Here is a 27,795-nt window from a genome sequence, read left to right as displayed (position 1 = left end):
GAGCGATGTCTTTAGCTTGTTCTGAAATTATTTGGCTTCGAGGTATGCTTGTCGAACTAGATTTTTCAGAGACTAATCCCACACCTCTATATGCCGATAATACGAGTGCTATTCATATCACAGCCAATCCTGTCTATCATGAGCGCACGAAGCATATTGAAATCGATTGTCACTCTATCCGTGAAGCATTTGAAGCTCGTGTTATCATTCTTCCACATATTTCTACTGAACTACAAATTGCTGATATCTTCACCAAGGCTCTCACTCGTCATCGAGATTGCTTCCTAAGTAGCAAATTGATGCTTGTTGATCTACGGGCATCAATTTGAGAGGGGCTGTCAATACTATACAGTCCATCTTTTATTTATTATAATACTACACAGTTGTAGTAGTTTAGATTATATATATAGGTAGGCTAATCAAAGCTGCTAAATAGAGGGAGGCTACATACGGCATTGTGGTCTCTACATACGGCGCTATGGTCTAAACATCAGGCGGTTCTTCCCGCTCAAATTAGACAGTGTAAAAATGTTCTATATAAGGAGAATAAATCCTCAGAAAGAGGGATCGAATCCATTTGACAGTTAAATATATCTATAATATGATTACTTAGAATAAAAAAAATTACAAAAGTTGAAAGATTGAACCCAAAACTATTAAAATATTACAATTTTTTTAGTAACGCCGCGAATATATTTTAGTAAAATTAAACAATATTGGTGGACTTAAAAAGTAATGTCGGCATAGACTTTTGGGATGCCTTTATGTGTAATACGCCGATTAAACCATATGGACTTCTTTTTTTATATATTCTTTTTCTTTTTAAGAGTTGGCGTAAATGGCAGCATATGCTTCCACTTCACTTGGGTTACGATTTACTCCTACGGTCCACCATTCAACTATGAGAAATGGTTTGTACTAGCCCAAATACATTAATTCCGTGCAAGCCTTCGTTAAAAAAATAGATTCTAACTTAAAAATTGTAATTTAAATATAAATAAATAAATAAATAATTAAAAAAATTTAAAATTTAAAATTTAAAAAAAAAACTATTCTTTATTAATACAATCCACTTTTTTATAAAAAATTTGTACGAGACTTATCTATTTTGAACTTAGTTTTTTCTCTTGAAACGCTTACTAAAGTTCATTCACCATCGCCAAATGTGACCCAGTTCAGTGATCTCCCCAGGGAAATGCTTACACAAGTGGAACTCACCAACTATAATGTAAAACACCACAAATTCTATGACCATGGTAGACAACTTGGATTTCATTAGCATACCTCGAACTATATTCAAATTGATATACATAATTGAATTACTAGGCTCTGTATTGTACCAAATCGCTGGTAACACCAATACTCTTCACCATTACAACTCTTGATCATAAATATAAAAGAGCTACCAACAAATTATGGGACAATAAAACCGCTACAGAGTAACTGAGATTATCGTTGAGCTGTCGTTCCTCCCACACAACTTCCTCACATTGTGGACATTACCTTGCAATTTCCAAAGATGGAAAACCAAGAGGGGCCAAAACTATTGACACCACTGTAATCCATCTAACTCATCCTCGAGCTGTTTCTCCTTCCCCACCATTTTCTTTTCACAACAGTACCATCTTCATTTCCAAGCTTATGTAAAATTACCTTTGTCTCTCGCAGTCTTGCTCCATAATCCTTTTTCCAAGCCTCGAACATCTGCCTCAACCTCCTAAGCTCGCGGTCTGGATTCAAACTTGCATCAACTTGACCAGATTTTACCTCCACCAAGAACTTGGCGTCATCACCAAATACTTGACTCCTCTGCTCAAATTCTTCGGCCAGCCGGCTTATTACACTCAAACCTGTACTCATTGGCCTCAAACCATTGCTCTCAGCTTGCTTATTATTACTTCCCATATCCGAGCTGTAGTCTCTGTCATCGCTTGCATTTACTGATGCATCAGAGTTTCTTTCAGAATCATCAACGGCTAGGCTCTTCTTTGCAATCGAGAGGCTAGATTGTAGGGACCTCATTTGTTTTTGCCACACTTCTTCCATGGATTTCATTTTCAGCTCATATTCAGACCAACGACTCTCATACTGCTGGAGACGTTGGTGGAGAATGTCATTCTCCTCTTCTTTTTCTCTTAGGGCAGCCTCAGCCTTAAGAACTCGGCGTTGTAATTCAGCAAGGAAAGAAGACTTCACCACCACCTCATCTGACTCATTAGCCTGTTTGAAATTCACACTTGTGAACTATCTCCAATTAAGAGAACAAGGGGGAACCCAAAAAGTATTGCATGCAAAATATCTTGTACTAAATTGGAACAACATCAAAAGACAAACAGTCCATACAAGATTAGCAAAGATCTTTATGTGGACACTAGTAATTCCATATGATTTTCTTTCTTTTTGGTCACCAATTGACACGTGTAATGGGATCTTAATATTAAGCACTTCATTAGGGGATTAGCATTGTAGCATAAAAGGGAAAAAATAGTGGTAAATAAGTTGTCCAGAAATCATGCTTTTTGCAGGTTAAGTAGATAGTTTGGCAATGATAAGGTATGTACATTAATTTAAGAATGCATGGAAGCTTTGCATAGATTGATACTGCCATAGTGATTAGAAGAAAACCAGTCCGCTAAAGTAGTATAATTCAGACAAATAATAGAGTTACGGAGTATTGAGTACCTTCATGCCCACAGATTTTAGCAGTCCTATATCTCCTGAGAATCTTCTGACCAGAAAGCCACGAACAACTGCCACATAGCACAACAACATCATGAAGAATGTACAATAATATTGTAGATTATTCTTTTTTTGGTTAGTTAATATTGTAGATGATTGACAGTTGAATTTAGAGCTGCATGCATCAAACACGAGCCAGCTCACGTTTAACCGGTTTTACTAGAGTCGACAAAACCAGAACTGCTAACTCTGCTCCAGTTAGTAACTTGATATATAATTAAGTAGTCCCAAGCCCAGATTTGATATGATCAGGATCTACCCAAATCGAACCCGTTAGATAGGTGTGAGAATGTAAGATGATGGCATTGCTAAAGAAAAATAAAGGGCATGCACCTTCATGTGGTAGGTGAGGGGGCGGAACTGTCCCTCTCTTGGATCCCACTGGGGGTGTAGAAGAGAACAGATGGACCAACCGGTTCTCCATGAAACTGGTTGGTCATCGGTCTCGACGATCTGTTTCTACTGAAAACCAAGTGGATTGTTAAGGTCCTCTGCTTGAGAGGCCCAGTTCACCAAGACAGAACCAAAACACCCCTTACATCAATATGTTTCAAATTCACTATTTTACCCTGTACAACACGTTAGCCCTTAGGGTTTTTTATTTTTCACGCATATCGTCTTCATCTTTCTAGTCTTTTTAAGTTTTATCTCCAAGCATGCCAAACAATCCATTTAGTATTCCACTTACGACAATGCAGACTACATTCTTCTCCTAGTATATGTGGATAATATTGTTATTATTGGCAATAATTCTTGGGGTATCACCAGACTGAAAACGTTAACATCAGTTTGAAAACAAGGACTTGAATAAAATTTTGATAATTTCTTGATATTGAAGTCATTAGGTCTAAACAATTATACCAGTTTATCTCGGAGAACTATGCATTAGATTGTTAGAAGAATCAAGGTTGATGATAGGCTTAACCCACTGAAGTCCCATGGACCCAAATAAAAAACCCCACGAATGAGGGAGAGTAATTTGGGAATCCTAATAGATATTGTCAAACTATTTAGGAAGATCTTATCATCAGATCGGAAATCTAACATGCAATTAGGGTAGTAAAGTAATTTTTGGCTTCTACTCCTACATGATTATTTTTTGCTAATCAATCCACTATTCATATCACCTACAATCTTTTTATTTTATGAGAACCAGGGATATCGAGGTTGATTATCACTTCATTAAACATAGGATATTTAGTATTTACTAAAGATATTTCTACACTATTTGTGAAGTACAAATATTAACTTGTACATATGTTCACAAGTTTTTGGGTCATAGTTGGTTAGATTTTATTTGTTTCAAGTTGTACTTGTATGATACATATACATGTGTGCTCCAACTTGTGAGTGAGTGTGAGAATGTAAGATGGATGACCTTATTGCATTAAAGCACACCTTAAAGGATATTTTTTTTAATGACTGGGGAATCATCCTACGGCAGAGCCCTTACTCCTTAGGACTCACCCATGGAACCTAAACCCCCAAGAAGACTAACACAGAAACCCACCGCCGTGGCCTCACTTAAATCGAAGTTTGATCATAGGGGGAATCGAACTTGTGACATGGGCTCATGCACACAAGTTCGCCCTTACCACTTGGGCTACCCACAGGCGGGTTTAAAGGATACTACTCTTGTGTATTATTTACTTTATTTTCCCAATCTATACCATTCAACTATATATAAGAGTTAGAAAGGTAACTGTTCCTCTCATTGGGTAAACCCTAAATCTCAATACAATACATCTAAGAATTTGTAGAGTTAGAAAGGTAACTGTTCCTCTCATTGAGTAAACCCTAAATCTCAATACAATACATCTAAGAATTTGTTTTGACAAAGTTTTAATTTAAAGATTCTTACCTGATTGTATCAGAAGTGATGCATCATGTATGCTCTTCAGTTTTCTCATTGCAATCCTGCCTTTAATCTGCTTTTGTATTATAATAGCAGCTCTGTGTTTCTGTAGCAATACTGCATACTCGCTTCTGGTTTTGTCTCCTCGAATGACTGCATGAATAGATGTAGCAATATTAATTTTCAAAAGCGCTTTTAAGCTTCTGCTTAATGGAATATGACATATTTCAGTGATGCAAGACTATGGAAAGGGCAATACATGACTGAAGAGTGGTAATTCCTCTCCTGAGTTCCTTGAGGTAACGGCGTGCTTGATACCCTCTGAAGCAGCTTTGAACCCGTAAAATGCCATGGAGGGTACGGTTTCTTGTATCCTCCAGGACCCCAATCTGCAGCATTATTCTCAACATTATAGTAGGAGTAAGAAATAGATAATTGGTTGCATTTTCACATCATGCCAAACAAGCCAACTTTGAAATCAGCCTTCGTTACAAGATAATGATTTCAATTGGTTGCAGTTGGCTACATGAATCATTTTGAGTTTTAATATCAACTGATTGCAGAATGGAACAAATTGATAGCTTATATGCATTTATTGTACATGTATAACTTCTTACCAACAGAAAACAGGACTTCAATAGCATTAACAACGTATATAACTGAGTCATCCATGAATTACCACATTGACAATGCCATGCACCATCTCCCCAGCCCCAAAAATAAAATAAAATAAAAACTCAAAAAGATATGAAAATAATTTAGTTGAAACAAATAAAACATTCAAGGTACCTGTCCAGTACGAAAAAACAACTTTGTGTAGCCCACTTGATACATTTCAGGCAAGATATTGAACTGATGAAGAATTGCAACTGAAACACTTAGCGGATCCTGGAATGCAGCATTCTCCAGCAGAAGAAAACCATATCTGCAAGATTCAGACCCCACCCCCCAAAAAAACCAGAGAATAAATTAAGGAACCAATCATGAAATATATAAAAATTTCTAATCTACAACTGAACATAAAAAGATTGTTCTTTACCTTCTGGCAAACTTCTGGTGGGACATTCTGGTGGGAAAGCCAGATCTTGATATTCGAACTACTTCTAGGACTCCACAACATCTTAATTGCTGCAGAACAAGGTCTTGTTCATACAAGCCAGGAGACTGGAGGTTATTGGGCTTGATACAACGTATGAAATGAGGTGTGGTGCTCTCTAGGCGTTGCATCAGTTTGAATAATTGACCCTAAATACGAAAAAAAAACAGGTAAATAAAGGGAACACAATTATCTTTCACCACAAATTGTAAGCTTCAAAATCTTATAAGATTTCTTCTTGCAAGCCGGTGTGGAGGATATTGCAAATCATATCCAACCATATCAGCAGTGTCGATGGTGTCTTTCACACCAGCTTGCAAATATAATTTTCTCATGTAGTATTCTTATCAAATGCTTCCAAACCTAAGACTACTGCACCCCTTACCACCCTAGCTAAGTCCCAGAAACTGCTATTCTGGTCAATTGAGTCAGACACGTCAACATATAAATAGAATGACTCCGGAAAAACCCATAAAAACAGCAGTGTCAACTCCTACAGAATAATTCCACGTCAAGGTGACAAGGTTTTTTTCTTAACATGTCATAGAAAACTTTACTAGAAAAAGGAAAATCATACTTGCAAATAGGGAGTGCACAAAAGTATCTCCTAAAGACAAACTAAAGTTAAATGTCCTTAAGAAAAAAGGAAAGACAAATATTGCCAAAAGTAATAATCTAAGATACAAAGACGTTGAGAATAGGCATTATGGTTCAATTGTGGGAACTTCAGCATCACAAAGCTTCTTGTATTTTATCTCTCTGTGACAACCTCTGGGAGAGGTGAAGGTCAAATACAAGAAGTTTACATCCTTGTGCCAATTCTTCCTGTTCGGGCTTTTATAATTCATATACTTCCGTAAACGTAAACATGGTCATGCCACTTTTAGGGTAATTTGGACACAGTTGAAGGCTCTAAATTTGACAATGAGCCATTTGCTAATATACAGGAAAATGTGTGGGATTAAAATTAATGGACAAAAGCTTCATCCATGAGGCATTGAAAATTGCGTTTTCAAAGCCTAAAAATCCCAATCTTTCCACCAGATTTTTATGAAGGGAGGATATTTCAGAAGTGAGTACACAATCATACATGAAATCTTAACATCCATGATGGACAGTTCGAAGGACTTCTAAGAAAGAAAACCAACATACTATGCCTTTGCTTGGGAATAATGGACCATGACAGTAGAAAATTTTATTTTGTTCACCGCTTAATTTGTTGTTGGTTAGTAGTTATTTCACTATGAGCTCATCTAGAAGTCACCAAAAAACTGCTTTCAGTGTCATTGTACAAACTGGATTGTAACAGAACATTGTGAAGTAAGATTTTACAAACTCAAGAATTCATAGTTCTTAATTTTACGAACTGATCAATGTCGATATAATTGAGTTTAGCCTTCGCCACAAAAAATAAATATCTAAACAATTTCACCTGAGTTTGTTGAAATTTCCAATTCAAAATAAGATTAGCTATATACACTTCTGGAAAGTGGTGTACCTTAAATTTTGTCGCAACACTTAGCTTTTGGGAATCTGCTCCACCTGATTTATATAAAGGACCAGCTGCAGGTTTCTCAGATTGTGTAAGCATACTGGAAGCAAATGTCTGACAAAGTTGGGAAGAGCATGATGACAAGAGTTGGATTGAATCTAGATGCAATAAATCCCTGTTCTTCTCCAGAAATCCAGTTGTGTCATACATTACCTGAGGGGGGAAGCAAGTTTAGCCATCTAATAGTCAGCTAGCAAGAGAAAAAATGAACCCAAAGAACCAAAGGTTTTCTTATACAATTTATAATTGGCCTTCCTGTCCACATAGAAAATATTTGGTACTTGACATTTTTATAATGGCAATCTCAAGACAGCACCTATGCAATGGAAGTTGGGTTGAATGTAACACACTAGGCAAGTGATCTACAGCTCATTAAATGTAAATCTCGATTGCGGGATCATCCAAGGATAAGCAGGTACAAGCATTTGGGACATGACTGAATGAGTAAAATGAAGTACCAATCTACTTATCAAAAAAATGAAGTACCAATCAAAGATAAGATAGTACCTCCCCCGCGTAGTGACAGATAGTAAAGGCTTTTCCTCGTTCTCCTCTGAAACAGGAATTAGAATTCAGATGCTGCTTAAGCTTATTGGCAAAGGTCAGATCAGTGCCATTTGGGAAAGTTGACTCCTCATCTAACAGGGATAATAACCCCAATGGTTTCTGCATATAAGTTAGAACAACGTTCATGAAATTGCAATTTGTGAATCCAATTTGCCAATAATTAAAGGCATTGGTAATGAAAGCAAAATTAGCATGTCTGTCATCATTATTGGATTGGATTCTCTTCTCCCCATAACATTATCTCAAACAACAGACAGGGAAAGAAGGAAAACTCAAGCTCCTTAGATGTTTCGTCAAGCCAAGATTACACAAGTTCTGTTGGCTCAGTTCAATTGCAGCCTCTCTTCAAGATTCCCAATGCAATAGGGAACTGGCTTTTTTTTCTCAGTTCACAAATTATTTTCCTTACAGAAAAAATAAGACAACAATGATCCTGATCTCTAACTTTACATAGGTTTTTATATTTATTCTTTTAGCATATCAGAATAAAAAATCCAACCAGCACCGTTCATAATGTTTTCTAAATCTAACAGATGTATTGCGAATCACCAAAGGAAAATACAGTTGTTCCAATATGACAGTTTAAGAAGATCTCTCTGGGAGCAAGATTTTCAACAGGGTTTGACAAAAGTACTTGGATTATGCTTGATCAAGGCTTGTTATTAATGAATGAGATTAACAGAGTATTTACTTCCGCATAACTGATAAAAGAAGTAGAAGTATTTTTGCCCATTTTATTGCCAAAACCTTATTCTAGCAAAGAACATTCTAGCAAGAACTAAATTACAGGGAAATTTACTGTAAAGGTCCTTCAAGTTTGACTTATTGCTACTAAGTCTTTAACAGATTTTTTATGAGGAATCTTGAAAATTGTGCAAATGCAACACGTTGCTAATCCAGTTAAACCCGGACACATCTCCATCACACATCAGGTAAATCATCGACTTTTCACCGATGGGATGTGGTCCCTAGAAATTGTTTGCATGTTCGAACCTTAGACCTAGAGGGAGCATACCATCATGACCAAGGCCCTTACCACTTGAGCCAACCCCTAGGAGTTAAGCCTTTACCAATTTTAAATTTAGTAAAACCATCATATGCAACCAAAATTAAGCAATCATGTGTCAAAACAAGAGACCACCGAGATCAATGGGACTTACTAGTATAATAAACAACATCATTACTGTTTCAGAGAAGGATAGAGTTTTCCTCTATATTAGGTTGGAGGAAATTCTTTTAAAAAAGTATGTGCTTGTCACATGCTTAGTGGACGCTTGTCATATTTATAAATGGATTGGAGGAAAACTTTGACCTTCACAGAATATATTTCCCTCAAAAGTCAATGCCAAAAGGAAACTTTAGGGTTTTGAGGAGACCTCCCGCCAATGCCACAGACAAGGCTAACAGGATCCGACGACTCCTCTGAGGGCACTCCGGCGTCGGTCCTCCTGCCGGCTACCAGGATTCTCTCAGGAAACCTTCTTTTGGTTTCGTCAATGCAAATCTGGTACTTTCCTTACACTGGGACCCCTACCACCACCACAAACAAGATCGACAGGGGCCAACGACTCCTTTGAGGGAACTCCAGCATCAGTCCTCCCTCCGGCAACCGGGATTTTCTCAGGAAACCTTTATTTGGTTTCATCGACACAGATCTGGTATCTCCCATACATTGGGACCCCTGCCACCGCTACAAACAAGACCGACGGGTTCCAGCAACTCCTCTGAGGGCACTCTGGCGTCAATCCTCCCTCCGCCGACCGGGATTTTAATAGGAAACCTTTCTTTTGGTTTGTCAGTGCATATTTGGTGTAAGCCTAAAAATAGTAGCTCTACAATTTATTACCATATAACAACGCGAGAGGATCTTGTGATTTGGGATCAAAGGATGACAACACGAGACACACAATTGTCTCAAATGGAAGGTGAAAGGTGGTTGAAGGTGGAATCAAAAACTTTCATTTTTACGAAAGAGGGAGGAAAAATAGCTTTCTCATCTTTGAATATAGCAAAAGGATGGCTAAGTTCATGTATCTATGTGGGTCATCAGCTTCATGGGTTGCTAAGAGGATAGAGGATTGCTTAGAACTCCTATATCATGATGAATTCTTCAGGGAGCTAAAGAAGGGCAATAGAGTTCTCATCATTCAACACCATAATACGCAAGGGGCAGGTTTCTGCAGCTCTCAAAATTCCAAAATGGGAGGAAAGGTATGTTGGTGATCCTTGAAGGCACAAATGACATCGGATAGAAAGGTTTAGTGCATTCCATTCGAAGCGTCACTGGATCCAAAGTCCCTAATGCAAATAGAGGGGTGTTCATTGATGGAATGACAGTGGGAAGGCCTTTATCGGTAAAAGGTGTCTCGTATGCCTCGATTTTTGGGTCACCGGCATGTATTCCGACCAAGAGTACCCCTGCGGCAGAAGGAAAAGGTAAGGCACTTGTATGAGACAAAGGCTATCAGATAACATTGGGAGAAGTGGAGGGTAAGCACGCTCCTCATGTGTGCATGGTGAAATGGATGCCTCTACTAGATGATTGAGGGTGGGAGAAGTGGAGGGGGGCTGTCAGAGCTCAATTGACAGGAGTTATGGAGTATGTGAGAGATATAGTGATCAAAGTGGATAAGGGGCTAGAGTTGGTCATGGATTTGGGTGGTGGGCCAAAAACAGACAAGGGGGGTTTGAAGGCCTCAAGTTCACTGGAATAGGGCACCTCGACACCATCACAGATAGGATAGTCGGATGTCGGCATCACTGTTTACACCAATGTCACTCAAGTCATCAGCAAGTTGCCGTCTGACTACCCTCAGACTCCAGATGCAAATGGGGTTGGTACTTTTTTGTAGGGTTCACTTTCAGTTGAAGACAGGGGTCCTTCCAGGTTTTGAATACTTTGAAAGAAGCGGACGAGTCTCTCTCAGATGATGAAAAGGATGTAATAGAAGATAGTGCTTCACCACTTGTTTCGGGAGGCAGGGATGAGCCTAGTTCGATTTGTTCTATGCCTCTTGAGGGAGCAATAGGATCTAATAAAGTGGCATGGATAGGGTTGTCGGGGGTTGGCGCACCTGCAAGCAATGTACTCATCAATGGAACGATGACACCTACACCAGAGGTGAAGGAACCTTCAATGGTAACAACAACGGACATCAACAATATAGCTGCTGAAGATATTCGGGATTTGAATGCAAGAGATGGTGGGGAGGAAATTATGGGTTTGTCGTTGGTGCCTTGTGAGAAGGAACGTTTAGGGTCGAGAGCACAGTTGGGAGCTATGTCTGGGGAAAATATTGTTTCCCTGGTATCTCTTCCTCCGATAAACAATATAGTGGGTTCATTATCGGATTGGGTTATGCATAAAGTTAACGAGAATCAACGGTGTGTGAGGCTTTCATATGAGGGATGCAACAACCAATTTGCAACAATACTCACTATGATTGAGGCGGGCCACTCACTTGAAACCAAATCAAATTTTTTTTTTTTTTAAATATAGGGAGTTAAAGCATCTTTCTTGGGCAATCAACTACGATGCTAAGGGAGATATTTTGAATCGAGGGAAGACAAAGGGACGGCATTATGAATCCATCCTTGTAGAGGGAGTTTCGGGTTGGGGTTGAGGTTGGGGAGGTGTGTTTTTTTCCCATTTGGGCTTGGCGTATTTTGGATAGATTTCTAATTTTCACGGGCTTATTGGTCATTAGGGGCTCTCTAGTATGGGCTAGGTGTTTCTTGTATACTCCCAATGTACTTGTTTACTTCTATTGATATAGTATATATAATATTTTTCTTATCAAAAAAATATATATTCAATCTCCATTAGGGAAAATATCTTCATACAATTCATCTCACATAGTAACCAATTAAAAACTCTCGAGCAGAAGAAAATATGCAGATCTGTCAAACTTCATATGTCATATGAAGCGATCATATAATAAACTTAATTTTCTTTTTCTGTGTTCGCATGACAATGTAAGATATGAGGACCAACTCACCATCCACCTACAAGTTGCATAGGATTTTTTAAAGCATGGACACCTTGACTTTCATAAAGAAAATGATATCTAGAGAACAGTAGTAGAAGATAATTAGACTTACGTATTAATTATCTTCAGTACTAAAAATCTTGAAGTAATGCATATACTAAACATAAAGCATCAAGTTCTGTACCTTTTCAAAAAGACCGAGACAATCTTGATTGTCTTCAAAATCGACTTTTGTCCAGTCAATGCCATCTTGGATATATTCCTGAAAAAGAACATGGGCGGTCAATAGAAGTAAATGAGTTTTCTGTTCACAAATAGCTGGATGTTTGATTTTTTTTAGTGATATTTCATTTTCTTGATATATTAACAAAGCTTGTATAGTTGCATGTTTCAGATTATAGAGCTCAGATACTTATTCTTTGTTTCCTTTCCTCTTGCCTTTCTGAATGGTTATTTTTACATGTCAGTACAAAAGATTGTGAAACAAAAACAGGTTTTTCCTCTTGTAGTGAAAAAATATAAAAATCGTGATGGCTATTTGGTTTTAGACTAGGGTTTAACTCTACATACTCAAGTTTGCTCGTGAAAATATTTCAAAGAGCTCATACCATATATGCGTGTGTGCGTGTGCTGTGACAAGTGAAAGAGCTTATCCATGTTCCATGAAAACCAGCAGAATCAAGGATTGAACAAATCTGTTTGGTTTTATGCTCCATCCTCTCTGTAGTTTTACAAAGAATATGCAAGACAATACCTCTTGTTCCAACTTGAACAGATGACGATTAAAGTGTTGCTGCAATCTCTCGTTTGCATAATTTATGCAGAACTGTTCAAAGCTATTCCTCTGCAGAAATAATTTATATAGCGTAAATAATTGCTACGAACGGAGAGGGGGGGGGGGGGGAGAGAGAGAGAGAGAGAGAGAGGAACATAATTAAAACATACATCAAATGATTCAAAGCCATAGATATCAAGAATGCCAATAGATCTGCCAGTACGCCTTTTGCCTACTGCAAGAGATTTGTTGATTTGTTCAACCAGCCACTCAAACAAACAAGCATAAATTGACTTTGCTAATGCATCTCTTGTGTCAATGGCCTGAAAAATACAACATAAGTTTTCAATCATCAGGAAGGAAAGAATTCACCAGGATCAGCCAGACTCGAAAACAGTATGACATATAAATAAAACTTCTAGAATGACGAGTGTGGCCCAACTTAAGAAACAAGGAAATGCACATTGGTCTGAGTCCCTTGTCTTTGGGAAAGGTCCGGAAAGCCCTAGCTTTATTGATGGGAAAAGGCACATAAGAGAACAACCCACCAGAAGGGCATAACTCCGGAACACCAATGAATATTTGTCTTCAAAATAAGAAAGTGTGTATGTTTTTGTGTGTGTGTGTGAGAGAGAGAGAGAGAGACAGAGAGAGAGATTCACACTTCATACACATTTTCGAACCATGCTCCCACCCAGGCATTATTCTCATCTATAAACAGGCAAGAATTTAACTTGATTCAATATTCAGCTCGTTCAGTCTTTTCATAATGAGAGAGAACTGCGAAGTAATGTCCAAAATCCATTGAAAGAGGAATTAAATGTAATGAAGATACAGCTACTTAATAGCATTAAATAGACGTGAAGTATGTTTAACGATCCAAAGACTCCCACTCATCTCTTCCTATGTTTTATACCAAATACACAGCGTGAAAGATTTAACTATCTAAGATTTAAATTTATATTCACAATGGAAGTCTTCTTACCTGTGATAGTGTTAGCTTTTGGACAATACTATCACTCCCAACCCTCATCTTGCGAGTTGACAAAGCTAACTTAAGCTCCCCAATGTCGCATCCAATTAATTTAGCAGCATTATATAGACCTGAAAGTAAAACAAGTGAACCTCGCAATGACAACATATAAGGAAAATCAATAGAAAGAAGAACAAAAAAAAGGGGGAGTTTATGGTGCACATTGCAACTTCTCGTGGTTCAGGTTTTACTTGGCAAACTTCAGACTGCAAAGTGTAATTTCCCTAGAATTTAATGTTTGAAGAAGATGCAATTACTGGTATTATAGAACAAGAAAGAAAGGACCCAAAGATCATTAAATACTTGTCTGACTTAGAAAACTAGTTCCAAGCACTAGAGGATGCCGAAATGTAGCAGAATCAACAAGAAACTTCGGAAAAAAGCAATTAAATGAAGCGTTGAAAGTCCTTTATTGCCCTATCATACTCCCCAAAAAAATTGAAAAATGCCAACACGGACTCCTAGGAATGTTGATGCAATAACTCAGCTAGTATGCGATAGCTACAAAATAGAATCAAGAAAGTGCCAAGTCAAATCACTATGCATGATTGCTTGCTAAGATGATGACAGCATAAAGAACCATCTTCATTAGACCCCGCAACAGCAATTCTTCTCCACGGAGGACCACTTGGAGGATCAGGGCTCCCTTGAGAGGAGCTTTCTTCATTTAAGTGGCCGCACTAGGGGGAGATGCAATGTGATATAGTGGTGCTGTAACATGATATAGCGGTGCCATATATGCAAGAGGGAAACACCATAGCTTTCCTTCTGCTAACTCATGTAAAGGAAGGTTGCTGCTGTGAGAAATTCGATGGTCATCCTTACTACATTGTGAGATAGCTAGCACATTATGGAAAGCTAGTTTTAGTCCTTTTGGGCAAATATGGATGATGTGGCATGCCTAGACTGGTGATTGAATTTTACAGCACATTGGAAAGAACCATTTGATAATTACTACTGTGACATCATATGGAGAATGATGTCCATTCCTAATTTTTTTAATACGATGCATGTGGAGCTAAATGCATGACCACACAGTTTTGAATAAAGCACAAGGACCGCAGACCTCAAGGCTTTCTTTTCAGTTCTCCTTACCCTTTAAAGGCCGCAAGCATAATCTCCAACTTTAGATTCCAAAATTTTTCTGATCTCTATTCTATCTCTATTGAATGTATTTGATGTATACTCCCCATGCACTTCGATATTACCTTGCTTTACTTCATTGAATATCAATAAAACTTATCTTACTTATTGGAAAGAGCATCTCTGACATAAATAAGGTTTAGATCCACCCAAAATGAGTAGGAAGTTTAGTTTTCCTGCCTTCCAAGCCCAATTCTAAAAATCTTTTCAGAAAATTAGAACCACAAGAAACCAAGATCCGTTAAAAAATTAATTTCTATAACCAAGCTATTTTGGTCTAGTAAAAACTAAAAATTCATCGAAGGTCCACTTTTGGCAGGGTGTGGTGTGATGACCAAACTCTGAAAGATGCTTTGCCTGAATTATTCACTTGCTCCAGGGAGGCTTATATGGTGGAGAACTACCAACTATCTTCCAATTCCTTTCAATGGTGCATCAATTTTGTCAGGGAGGCTAATACAGAAGGTGGATCTCTTCTTATCATTCCTAGACCTGTTGTATTCTAGGCAGGTAGAATGTAACCATGATGATAAAATGGTTTGGGGGCCACTCACGAACAGAGTGTTAAAAATATAGTAATTTTACAGTGTGTTGCATGCCCAGCCTAGGGACCCTTTACATGGAAGTTCATTTGGAGAAACAAGGCTCCTCTTAGAGAAAAGTTTTTCACTTGGACGGCAGCTTTACAACTTTAGGGAAGATTCTTACCCTAGAGAACATTAGAATGTAGGGAGTCATTATGATGAACCAATTATGTGTAAGAAAAACGAGGAATTGTAAATCCCCTTCTATTGCATTTCGAGGTTGCTCGCACCTATGGAATAAGGTTTTCATCCTGTTCAGGAATGATTGGGTTATGCCTGCTTGAGTGGTGGATCTTCTAGCATGTTGGAAACGACAATTTGATAACCATCAATGTGTGAGTGTAATTTTGAAGAGTATAAAGAGTTGGTGTCGGAGCTTGAGTCATCTTTTCTTAACACCTTTTATTGGATAGTGGTAAAAAACTGTATAGCTTTTCTATTTCTTCTTTTCAGGATTTGTTAGCACCATTACCTTTTCCTAGTTAGTAGGATCTCTTGTATACTTGTGCATAGAATAACACCTTTTTTGTGTTAATAAATTTTATCATAAAAAAAGCATATCTCTTTCCAATATCTGTGTCAAGTAACATCCTCATTGCAATAGATCACAATCTGAAAATATTTTTTTGCTTGAAATTCTAGAAGATCTTACCTTCATCTGCCACAGCTTCAACATGGTTTTCATTATCAATCACGGTAAATGAGATGTTTCCTAGCCACAAGACAGCAGCAAGCATTGCAAATACACTCTGTTGATCTTCTTTTTTAACATGGACAACATCCAGAGCTTCCTGGAAAATGGTAACAATGATATAAACTTCAGTTGCACACCAATTGTAGACTTCAAAGGACTATAAGTTTTTCCAATTTTTTTTTAAGTAAAAGAGCTGCGTTTGAAATTTTTTTCATATAATGAAACTATATAAATGTGAAATGTGCTTTTCTTTCGTGACAAGAGAAAAAGTACCACAACAATGCGAAATTGTTCAGTATCATTAACCCCGGTAATTGAATAACAATCGCTTTGCCTCAGATATTTATACTCGTCTGCACTCTTCAAGTTTATTTGCTCTGTTTCAAAATCAAAAGGAACAAAGAAACAGATAAGGCAAGAGAACTATATCAAGTATAGCTATAGGTCTTTAAACTAATCCAAGCAGAATGCCAGTCAAGGAAAATTTACATTTATAAAGTTTCTGACAGCCTTCTATGAAAAATGGGTGAACCAATTTTATGAGATTTTTTATGGTACGTAATTTTAATTGGGATGGTTGGATTTTTTTTTAATTCGGAGATAAGTATTGACCATGACTTATCTAATATTAAGAATTTAGTGATATGCCTTTTCAAAAAAATTTGTATCGATTTGAGGTCAGGAGAAAGTGAACATATATTATTTTTCATAAAATACTATGTGAGAAAGTGAACATTTTCACATAGTATTTTTCATAAAATACTATGTGAAAATGATATAATGAAATAATTGGCGACGATTACCCCGTAGCGCAGCAGGAGCCCCAGCACAAAGCTGATAAAAGATATGGTACGATCTCTCTCCTTCAGTGCATTGGACCACTCTAGACTGTTTATATGGTAGTGTGAATACGTGAGTTAAATAAATCAAGTGGGCCGGAACAACAGACCAGCAGAATAAAGAATTACCTTTTCCAGCAAAACTGGGCACAATAGACAGAAGCACAATATAGATTCAAATTAAGGTCAGTTTCGCACTTTAAGGAGGTAAAAACCAATGAATTAGCTAAAAGTTTATTGAGGGACATCAGCAGTACAAGTGAACTTACAAGTTTGAATATTGGCACCAGATATTTTTCCAGTTTCACTGAAGTGGATTTCAATCAGCTTTCCCTGTGACATTTTCACCAAGGTTATCAGCAGTTGCAGCATAAAAGGCCATGATTTTAGCAATTTCACTTCTGCTATTCATGACTACTCTAACCCTAATTGCACTTTTTTTTAAGTAATTGAAAATTTTATTAAAGAACTTGAAAGGGTATGGCCCGAGTACAGAGAGCAAACCCTAATTGTACACCTTAAAGTAATTCAAGGGAAGAACAACAGACTTACAAAGCGACTTGAGTTGTCATTTCTCGATGTTTTCGCATTACCAAAAGCTTCTAAAATCGGATTAGTCTTAAGTATTTCATGTTCTATTCCACTTCCACCACCAAGGGCAGCCAAATATTGCATCGCAATCTTTGCCGTCTCAGTTTTCCCAGCTCCACTTTCACCACTGGACAATAAAATAAGCAATTATAACAAAAGAATATTATCTATATATGAAAGTTGATTAAAGCAGCAAAACTCATTGTATGCCACTTGTATATTTGATTTCTAATTTTTTATCGTGACAAATAGAAACACTGCCGAAATTGATAAGTTTTTCATGAGGGATTCAGAACAATAACAACAAAATTCACTGATCAAAAACACTTTCGAGCTAATGAGATACTTTTCATTGATGAAGTCTCTTTTGATCTTTTCATTGATGACTTGAGTCTCTTTTGATCAAACTTAGCTTAGAAATCATACTGTTCATTATTATTAACATATGTTTTCTAAGCAGTTTGCTTGGAGACGCAAGCCAAAGGGATCAGTACTCAGTCCATAGAGGAAAAGATGGTCACACAGCTTCAGAGGCCATTTGAATCTCAGAGTGGTAAAAAGTATGTTCAGTGATAAAGCACCAGGTTTGGATGGTTTTACTGTGACTTTCTTTCAAGCTTGTTGGGATGTAATTTAAGAAGACATTATTTAGGGTATTTCAAGATGTTCATATAAACAGTAAATTTGAAAAAGAAATCTTAAGGCTTCATAACCCTCATTTCTAAAAAATTTGAGGCAGTGAATGGATTGTCAACGTAATTACAAATTCCATTGCTAATTCATTGACTAGGGTTGTCAAGAAAATTATTTTGAAGCCACCAAACGTGTTTGTCAGATGTAAACCAATTTTAGGTTTTGTGCCAATTGCTAATGAACGTGTCTGGATAGTAGGCTCAGCTCAGGTGAGCAAGGGGTGTTTAACAAATTAAATATTGGGATGGGTGAATTATTATGGACCCATCCCTCGAGGGAACTGAACATGATAATTTTCTATAAAGACTAGAAAGAAAGTGCTAGCCAAGATGGCCATTCTGCCCAAAACTGCATCAAGCAAATAATAAAGAAACTCCAAATTAACATTTTATCTCCCCGGTGTGCTTTTCTATGTTGTGAATGGTACTCCCACTAGCTTCCTAAACAGTTCATGTGATTTAAGACAGAGGCATCCATTATCTCTGTTACTTTCCATTATTGACTTTGAGACTCTCAGTAAAGTGTTATCAGTAACTATTGATAGAGGTTCTCTCTAGCTTTTCTATGGGAGCTAGTAATCTTAGTGTGATTAACATTTCTATCTTTTGTTTGCAAATGATTTCTTAACTTTTTGGGGGACAAGCCTAGACCACCTCCACTCTTTGAGAACCCTGCTGTTTCTCGTTTAAAAGTAAGCTTGGTTAGAGTCAATGTTTGATCTTGAGGGTAATGTTTCTAACATGGATAGTCTAGCTAAACTATAGTGGGGCAAGGTATTCTCTTAACCCAGTAAAATAACTTGGTCTCCCTTTAGGAGCCTAATTCAAAGCCAAGTCAATTTGGGACGGTATGGTTAAGAAGACTGTGTTCATTTGCAAGTTAGAGGATGATATATTTGCCTAAAGGTGGTAAGATCACCCTCTCTAATTTTGCCCCCATATTTCTTGTCCATGTTTTCCCTTCCCACCAGCTAGGCCAATTGAATAGATTACTTGCAATGAGAAATTTTATGGGGTGGGAAACCGAATAAGTGAATAACTCAAATTTCAGCAAGTAAACTGGTTCAGGGTGTGGTCTCTGATCTCTGAGGGAGGTTTGGGAGTTCAAAATTTGCTCTTGCTCAATTGTGGCCTTCTAGGAAAGTGGCTATGGCACTACCAACATGACAGAGGAATTATGGAAAAGCCATAATGGATTCTAAATTTGGTTGTGCTGGAGGTGGGCCACATGAGGTGAAGTTGTGTAAAAGTATCAAGAGATGATGGAGTTTTTCTTTATTCTTACAAAACCTGTGATGGGTAATGGCTCTTTGAATAGATTATGGCATAAATTACTGTTAGTTGACAAGGCCATCAAGGAAGCTTTTCTAGAGCTGGATAATATTACACGTGCAGGAGGCTTCAATGGCTAATTTTTGGCATTATCCAGTCCTTCCCTCAGTGGAATGTTATTAATTTCTGTGTAGATCATGAATGGGAGGTTGATGCCTTCACAGAGTTCTTAAATCTCTGGTACTCTATTAGATTATGTCTTGGAGGTGCGTATAAGATTCTTTGGGCCTCTTCCAAGGAAATAAAGTTTACTGTTTAATCCTTCTATAAGTTCCTTATACCTCTAGACAAGTAAATCCTTCCCTCAGAATAGAATTTGATGGACTAAGGCACCTCTGAGAACAGTTTGTTTTGCTTGGACAGCCCTCCTTAGGGAATCAGCATCCCTTACCTAAACCCAATAATAAAATAAAGGAAAACGGTTTACCAAAAGTAGAACTGATGTTTTAACTTGTAATATTCCTTGATACAACAAATCCATGAAATTCTTATTTAGAGCTACTTCCTTCAACTTCTTCTAAGTAATTGGCGACAACAACTTAATGGGAGATAAGCATAAGAGGTAGGTTCCATACAGTAGGAAATTAGAACACACACAATATGGTATAAAGTAAATAGTGATACGAATACCTTTTTTCTGGTAAGTAATAGTAAGTTTTATTGATAGTTACATTAGGCATGGCCCAAACATACAGGTAGCAGACAAGAGCCTACACCTATAAGATTTTCAGCATTGAGCAAACATACGCATTGCAATCAAAGTAGCAATTTTCTGTTTAAAGCAGTAACTGAAAGACCAGCTCATCTACACAAAGGAATGACTGAGAGAAAATGAAAAAGTTAGTCAAAATTTACTGACCTTATAATGATAGATTGATTTACTTCATCTGGAAGAAATAGAAAGAAAGGAAAGGAAAAAAAAAAAAGAGTAAGAATACCAAACACTAATGACAACTTGCAGAAGTCTCTAACTGCTGAAAACAAAATTTTGTAAATTCATAAGAGAAATTACCCCTTATCATTTCCCGCATAGCTGTGTCTGTAATGGCATACACATGTGGGCTCTCAATAGATTTGCACTTATATGCTTCAATGTAATCATTTCCATATAGAGGAACTTTCTTGAAGGGATTTATGGCAACCAAAACAGGACCTGCTTTCGTCTGAAAGCACAGAAATATAACCAGATTCCATCCGGTATGAGTAGAAAATTAGAAGCACAAAAGCAAATATAAACACATTCAAAACATAAATATCTAGATACTTACATATATAATATCTCGATTGTATCTATACTGAAGATTGTATAACACTGACGGTTCATTTAAATAACTTAGCTGCATGAGATCATCTACACCATCAAGTATATCAGGATTTGCTTGTACCAAGCTTTCAGTTTTTACATTTAAAACCTACAAAATAAAATATGGATTCAACATCTGATTGCAATACATAAATGCTATAACTCAAAATTCCCAACAGTGCTCTTACTCTCCCATCAGACATTGATACAACAGACTCGGGTGCAGAAGTTGATAAAATCTTCCCAAGCTCCCAGTTCCCATTTGGAAGTTGAATCCAATATTGAAGCTTCTGAAACGGAAAACTTCAAAAATCAGGTGATATATAGAAAATAGGACGTAAAAAAATGTCAACACAAAATGAGCATAATTTGGAACAATTATGCATCTCCTATTGCAGATTTTTTCAATTTATTTTCTACAGATGCAGTACTTTTAAATAATCATAAAAACTGCAAGATAACTCACCGGCGGAACAAAACTACATATGCATTCAAGCGACACTGAGAAATGCACAAGGAATAGGCATCAGTGAAGAACCTACTTACATAGAATTCTCTGTTTTGAAACATTGTTGCATGTGAGATATACGAGCCATATTAACCTCTATTCAAGTCAGAATAAAAATAAGGATCTATCAAATTCTTCAACAGATAAAAAGGTGTAAATAAATCACCACTTTTTGCTCTAAGTTTCAAGTTCAAGAAGCATTATAATCCAACAGCTTAAAACTTGAGGTAAGATTTTCTCTAACCGAGGAATAACAACAAAGCTATGGAATAAAGGTAAATTTCTGCCTTTAGAGAGATTTTCAGTTTTGACAACTTTGAGTTTTCTATGCATTGAGCCATAATGTGATATCCATTTGAAGCAAGACCTATATTCTTTCAAAGATAATAATGTAAGTGTCTTCAGGCTAAAACAGTTTTTAAATTGAGTCATCAGTTTATGGGTAATGGGTATCTTTTTGTGCAAGGACAGATCGGAATCTCATACAATCCCTGCACGTAATTCTACTTTTAGGACTGTCTTCAACCATATTTTCTCTAGCTTCCTTTATAATAGTATTGGAGTCTTTAGTTAGACCTTTAGTTTATTGGTCAAATCAGAAATCCTAGTTATAGCAGAATATGTAAGAGATGATGATCTATATATTTTGGCTTCATTTGATTCAAAAAGTCAGACTTTGATCATAGAATATAGAGTTTTGAGTGTTTTCTCATAGGTTGCCTAGTGAGGTCTTCTTTTACTGAATACAAGTACTGTTCATAAGTGCTACCCTGGACAGTCACATGCTCGTTTCTTTTCTTTTCTGTTACCCAAACCCAAATCAAGCCCCTCTTCTAACCCATCAGCACCCTAACTCCCACATATTTTGGTACCAAAAAACCTGCAAAACTAGCCATAAGTACCCAAACACATTAGCTGTACAGAATTGTCCAGGGACCTGTTTACTCCAAGAAACAATGCTCTTACCGTTTCTTGGCCTTCTTCCCCATTGTTTCAAAAAAACAACTAAATCTTTTGGCCCTAACCCTTCCTTCTAAATTTCTAAAGCTTTGATCCCCAAATTCTCCTACCCTAAGCCCACCACAAGCACATACAGACAGTTTCCATAAATCTGTCCGACATAATTCATGACTAATAGGAACAATAACTCTTTTCCGTCGAGGTGTATTTGGAAGAGTAAGAAACCTCTGAAAGTTGCTTGCTTTGTTTGGACAGCATCCCTCGAAAAGATCTTGAGCACTGAAAATTTAAGAAAAAGTCGGACTATTGTAGTTGATTGGTCTAGGTGAATCAGTGGATCATTTGCCACGTAATTGCAAGGTCGCTAGGGATTTAATGGGGTGACTTCCTCAATAGAGTTGGACCAGTTGGTCATGCTTGGGAAATGCCCAGGAGGGTGGTTGATCTTCTAGCTAGCAGGAGACGTATTTATGGAAGTCCCCAAATTGTGGCAGTGTGGAAGATGGTGCCTATATGCTTTATATGTGGTGCATTTAGTGGGAGAGAAATGGCAAGAACCTATGCAACCTCAGGATTAATCAGGACTTTATTCCAAACACCCGGTTTCAATCCAAAAAAGAAAGGAATTACAGGAGCTTCAAAGGTTGGGAATGCGCATTAGACAAACTCAGAAATTTCTTTTCTAAAACATTGTTTCTTTGGGCTTTAGCTATTGATTTTAATGGAGTTAGCTTTCATGAGTTCCTTGTATTCATCACTTCTCCTAATTAGATGTTCTCTTGTATACTTCCTGTGTGTAGGGACAACACCTCTTTCTATGATTTAGTAAAATTTGATTTCTACTAATAAAACGAATAACAATTCTTTGGACAACCCCAAGCAATATACAAGAGAAACAAGGGCCAATGAAGTAACTACAAGAACTAGTGTAGACCATGGAACTTTTATATTAGAGAGGCATACATACAGAAGTTTTATTTTTCACAATTTAAGTAACAGCTAGCATTTTTTTCTGACTCGATAGTAACTCATGGGCACCAAATAACACACAAAATGAAACCAATTCAACCAGGTGACCCAAAAAGCACGAAGTCACAAAATTGCAAGATCAAAGAATACACAAAATTTTAAAAATAATAATAAAATAATAAAAATGAAAAAAGAAGAGCAGCCAATTAATTAGCTGTAGCAACCAGGCTCTACACAGTGCATTGCTTGTTTATCTTAAAAATGCAATACAGAACTGTTTACCTAACAGTCTACAGTTCCTTCTGAAAAAAATATATAAACGAGTGTTGTTCCCTTCTTGTTCTATAGATAAAGAAATTTTCATTGTATCTAAAAGCTGTTGAGCAAGCAGGTATGGCAGTAAAAAGGTTAAGTCCCACATTGAAAAGGTGTCACAAGTGTAAAGGGTACTTAAGCCTTTGGATTCAGTAGCACCCAATATGTTATAGTCTCAATGGACAAATCCCAGAGATCTTTATCTCTCTAACAAAATCAATGACTCTCAAGACAAATCTAAGGTAGGATGACAGAAGCGAAATGAACATTTGAATACGGACCTAATGTCCTTGCAGTACATCATAATATATTTGATCAAATGCAATAGTATACATAACCAAGATGAGCCAACTACAATTTCTACAGTTTATACAAATATAGGAACTTATGTGTGTGTGTGTGTGTATATATATATAAGTTTTCTTCAAATTTTCCAACAACCCAACTGCTGCTTAGTTCTATTGGCACTAATGGGTAAGTAACCGTTGTTCTTCATTCAAGAGGTGATATTCACGTTCTGCCTTCTATGCTCGAGGAAAAAATCTAGAAATCTTACCTGACTTATTTCCCCTAAAGCTTCTATTCTCAAACCAATGAAAAATAATGCAGTAAAAGCGTTATAATCTTGAGCCATAAATGAGTATTGTTCTCTTTTATATTTCAGTAGTGAGCTCTTTTAGCATGGAAAAGCCCCTTATTTTTAGGCATGCATTTAATCCAGAAATACATAGTGATGAAAAATGTATTGTATAGCATCATAGGCAAGCTACAGTTAATACAGAATTAAACAGTTTGCCATGAAGACAGACAAAAAATGACAATGATTTCTCTGACATCTGTTTAGAGAAATCAAAAGCTCAGTTTCAAATGATCAAGCAGGCAAGACATAATTATACCATGTATATAGCCAGAAAGTACCTTCTTTGCAGCATAGGAGGTGGTGTCACCCCACCTACGATCACTATGAGATGCAGATATTGAAGGCAAATGCGAAGCCACTGAATCCAAATCTTCATCACCCATCGAGGGCCTGTATTCAACTGATACTGCATTCCCACCATATGGTGAATCCTCAATAACCTGATCCATCTCACCAATAGAACCCTCAACTCCTTGAACAGCCCCATCCCCTGGATCACCATTCTCAGAAATAATAGATGAGATTACATGAATGTTTCCCAAATTCCCATCATCAGGTTTTCCAAGGCGTTCCGAAGATGGAGAACCTGAGAACCGAAACTCCCCAGGCAATGATTTGATTGACAGGAAAGAAGGAGGGACCCGAGAATGCTGTGACATCTTCCTGAAATGTTTTCCAATCCAAAGGAACTCAGATTTTGTAGAGTATTGGCAGAAGTGGAATAAAAAAAACGAGATCATAAAGCTTACTTTTAAACCAGAAAGGTCAATCAAACTTTAACAAGGTCCCACTGAGTGACTTATCTGATGAACATAATGGCGGGGACCATCATTTAAGATACAGACTCTACCTCTAGTGTTCCTTACTTATCAGTCACCATTGACATTTTCTAAATCCCAAAATATGCTAAAATATCAGTTACCTCAAACGGATACCAATTGCCAGCGATAGGATTCGGTCAAATACTGGATTCCATACACTTTGAAATGGCTATGCAATCAGAAAACATAAAGAAAATGAAACAGAACAAAACCCAGAGTCCTCGATCGGATTCTGACCCTTATCTAGCAACTCCTTAACCAATTGAACTGATAATCAAACGTAAATTTATTTGGCAATGCCCTTTTATACAAACGGATCTTTTCAGTTTGGCATTTTTTTTCCCCTGTGAACAAGTGGGTAAATCAAAGAAGATAACTTTAGAGTTAAAGAAAAACTAGAGAATTCGAGTAACAAAGTGTTCATTATCAAGGAATCAAAAGAAAAGCCTCTCCAAGAATCAAGTTCGTCAAACTAAAGAAAAAGCCCGCAAATTCCGGGCTTTTAATTACTCATCCTTTCCTTCATTTTCCTCAGCAGCCAAACTGGGAGTTATAATTAGAACTAGCACAACAAACAAAGACACCAGCCATAGAGCCCCGATAATGAGGTTCATTTCTTTTTCGTCATTTCTCTACAACAGAACAGAGCCTAAAAGAAACAGAAATTCTGCTAAAACTTACACAGATCTTTTACTTACCTCAGAAAATAAGTGAAGCCACTTCAGATTTTCAGTCAAGAGCTGACTAGAACTCCGATCGACAGCCAAAAAGAAATCCAGAAAGAACTTCTCAGAACTCAAGGAAACAAGTTCACAAAAAAAAAAAATGTGAACTTCGAAAGAAGTTCGACAAAGAACGTGGGAACGAAACAACTTCTCAAGGCGAAATCTTGAAAATGTACAGAGGATTACGAAGAATAATCAAGATTGGTAACGGTACTCCAACGTGGGGACGGTTGGATTCCGAAAAGATGCGGGAAGGAAACCGAGAGAAAATCTCAGGTGCGTGGTTGTGTGGGTATGGAGAGGAAGAAGCTTTCCTCTCTGGTTTCCTCTATTTTTCTCTTGCTTCAAACACACATGCATATGCATACAGAAATTACAAACTGCTGATTTTTAACCCCTTTTTTTTTCATATCTCATTTCATTTAATTTGTGCGCCATTCAAATTTTTTGAGTCCTCCCGACCAACCGAATTTATATTTTATTTTAAAATTCTAAACCGTGGAAACTTGGGCTTGTTGACGATATTACCCTTGTTATGTTGACATATTATTTTACATGAATACAAAAATTTCATAAAATTAAATTATAAGTTGACAAAATATAATTATTATATTTTAAAATAGATTTGATGTATCAAATTAAGTATCCATCTTGATAAAGAAATAATTTCATCTCATTTTATCTAATTATTATAATTTTTTTAAATTATCTTATAAAATATAATAAATAATTCAAATTTTTTAAATCTAAAAATAATAATAATAATTAAATAATATTATTATAATAATATTTTATTTAACTTTTATCTAAAACCATCTTATATTATCTCAGTGTTCAAACCGCAATTTTGATTTGACTATATAAAATTCTCATCTCAAATTTAAAATTTTTGTCTTATAATTATAATTTTTTTAAATTTTCATATAAAATATAATAAATAATTTAATTTTTTTTTTTTAATTTCAAAATAATAAATCATTGCCAGTGAAAATAATCGTTGAGTTTGAATGCCATCCATAACTCTGATGACGTAATCAAGTTAACGATTGAGGTTGACGAAATTGGAGAAAGTGGGTGAGGCAACGTAGCCAAATATAAAAAAAGGCTTTGGAGGGAGTAGAAGTTTGAAAAAAAATCGAAGCACTGGATAGTCATTGGCCCACCGCAGATAAGGAACACGTGGGAGCGAGAGCATGCGATTACGCCACGCCATTGGAAAAAAAGCACGGTCGGGGTCTGCATAAGGTGTAACACACTCATCTGTCTCTCTCCGCCTGTCATATCAGTGAGGTTACAATCAGATGTTTGGGTCTCATCATTCCCCACCTTACACCTGCCAATCAGAAATGCGCTGTATGGGTTGAAGCAATAATTACGGTACCCCTCCTCTCCATAAAATCAGAAAAAGTACTTAAATGTTGCATCCGTGGTAGGTAAAGAATTTAGCACCACATTTAACTTCTAAACGGTTGTAATCATGCAGACAATAAGTTCATATTAATTAATTAAATTAATTAAATTTTATTTTATTTTAGCTTCTACAATTAAATTACATTAGTTAATTTGATTTTTCTTTTTCTTTTTTTTCTTGGTTGAAGTATGAGAGGGGGAGGTAAATGCCATTGGCCATTGGTTTATTAGAGAAAAATTATAAACATGACCACATACACATAAAAAAATTCTTAGATTAAAAGCCAATTGTCGGGTTTAGAGCTCTACCAATACATAAAATTTCTTTATAAGTGGTATGGTTTTAACTCTACAGACAAAATTTAGATATAGTTGATATAACAAAATTTAATTGAAAACTTGTATATATAGAGCTTTTACAATATTTATTTGAGAAATATATATTTAGTTTATATAGAAGAACTTATGAAAATAAATTGACATGATTTGATGTGATATATCAGATTGAAAAATACCTTAAAATACATTATTTTAAATATCATAAAAGCAAACTAACATGGCTTGACATATGTCATTAAATCACATTACTTTGTAAGTTTACTTTTGTAATAGAATATTAATAATTATATTTGGTAAACATTTTTTTTATACATTAGAAGAGGG

The 27,795-nt window shown here is 36.6% G+C and overlaps 1 protein-coding gene across 1 annotated transcript; it reads right to left on the bottom strand.

The window, feature by feature from the left end:
• Window positions 1-1,254: 1,254 nt before the first annotated feature.
• Window positions 1,255-26,125, bottom strand: LOC122310549 (myosin-1-like). Its single transcript, XM_043124520.1, has 24 exons — window positions 25,696-26,125; window positions 24,455-24,839; window positions 20,973-21,074; window positions 20,750-20,893; window positions 20,494-20,644; window positions 20,341-20,368; window positions 17,419-17,584; window positions 17,136-17,199; window positions 16,996-17,009; window positions 16,831-16,915; window positions 16,301-16,404; window positions 15,986-16,124; window positions 13,559-13,677; window positions 12,744-12,896; window positions 12,553-12,642; window positions 11,983-12,060; window positions 7,750-7,908; window positions 7,189-7,395; window positions 5,634-5,839; window positions 5,384-5,519; window positions 4,854-4,983; window positions 4,601-4,747; window positions 2,683-2,750; window positions 1,255-2,220 (listed from the first exon to the last, which is right to left on the bottom strand). The coding sequence occupies exons 2-24, from the start codon at window positions 24,833-24,835 to the stop codon at window positions 1,567-1,569; spliced, it is 3,525 nt and encodes a 1,174-aa protein (XP_042980454.1). The 5' UTR covers window positions 24,836-24,839; window positions 25,696-26,125; the 3' UTR covers window positions 1,255-1,566.
• Window positions 26,126-27,795: the final 1,670 nt, after the last annotated feature.

This window comes from Carya illinoinensis, chromosome 5, assembly GCF_018687715.1.
Source record: "Carya illinoinensis cultivar Pawnee chromosome 5, C.illinoinensisPawnee_v1, whole genome shotgun sequence".
NCBI lineage: Eukaryota > Viridiplantae > Streptophyta > Magnoliopsida > Fagales > Juglandaceae > Carya > Carya illinoinensis.
The sequence above is the reverse complement of the archived record's forward strand: the minus strand, read 5'-3'. Positions and strand labels throughout refer to the sequence as shown.

Coding starts and splice junctions, on each gene's coding strand:
- LOC122310549 (XM_043124520.1), bottom strand. CDS start 24,835: ATGTCACAGCATTCTCGGGTCCCTCCTTCTTTCCTGTCAATCAAATCA. Junction 4,984..5,383: donor TGTTTTTTCGTACTGGACAG/GTACCTTGAATG, acceptor ATAATGCTGCAG/ATTGGGGTCCTGGAGGATAC. Junction 2,751..4,600: donor ATCACTTCTGATACAATCAG/GTAAGAATCTTT, acceptor GCTATGTGGCAG/TTGTTCGTGGCTTTCTGGTC.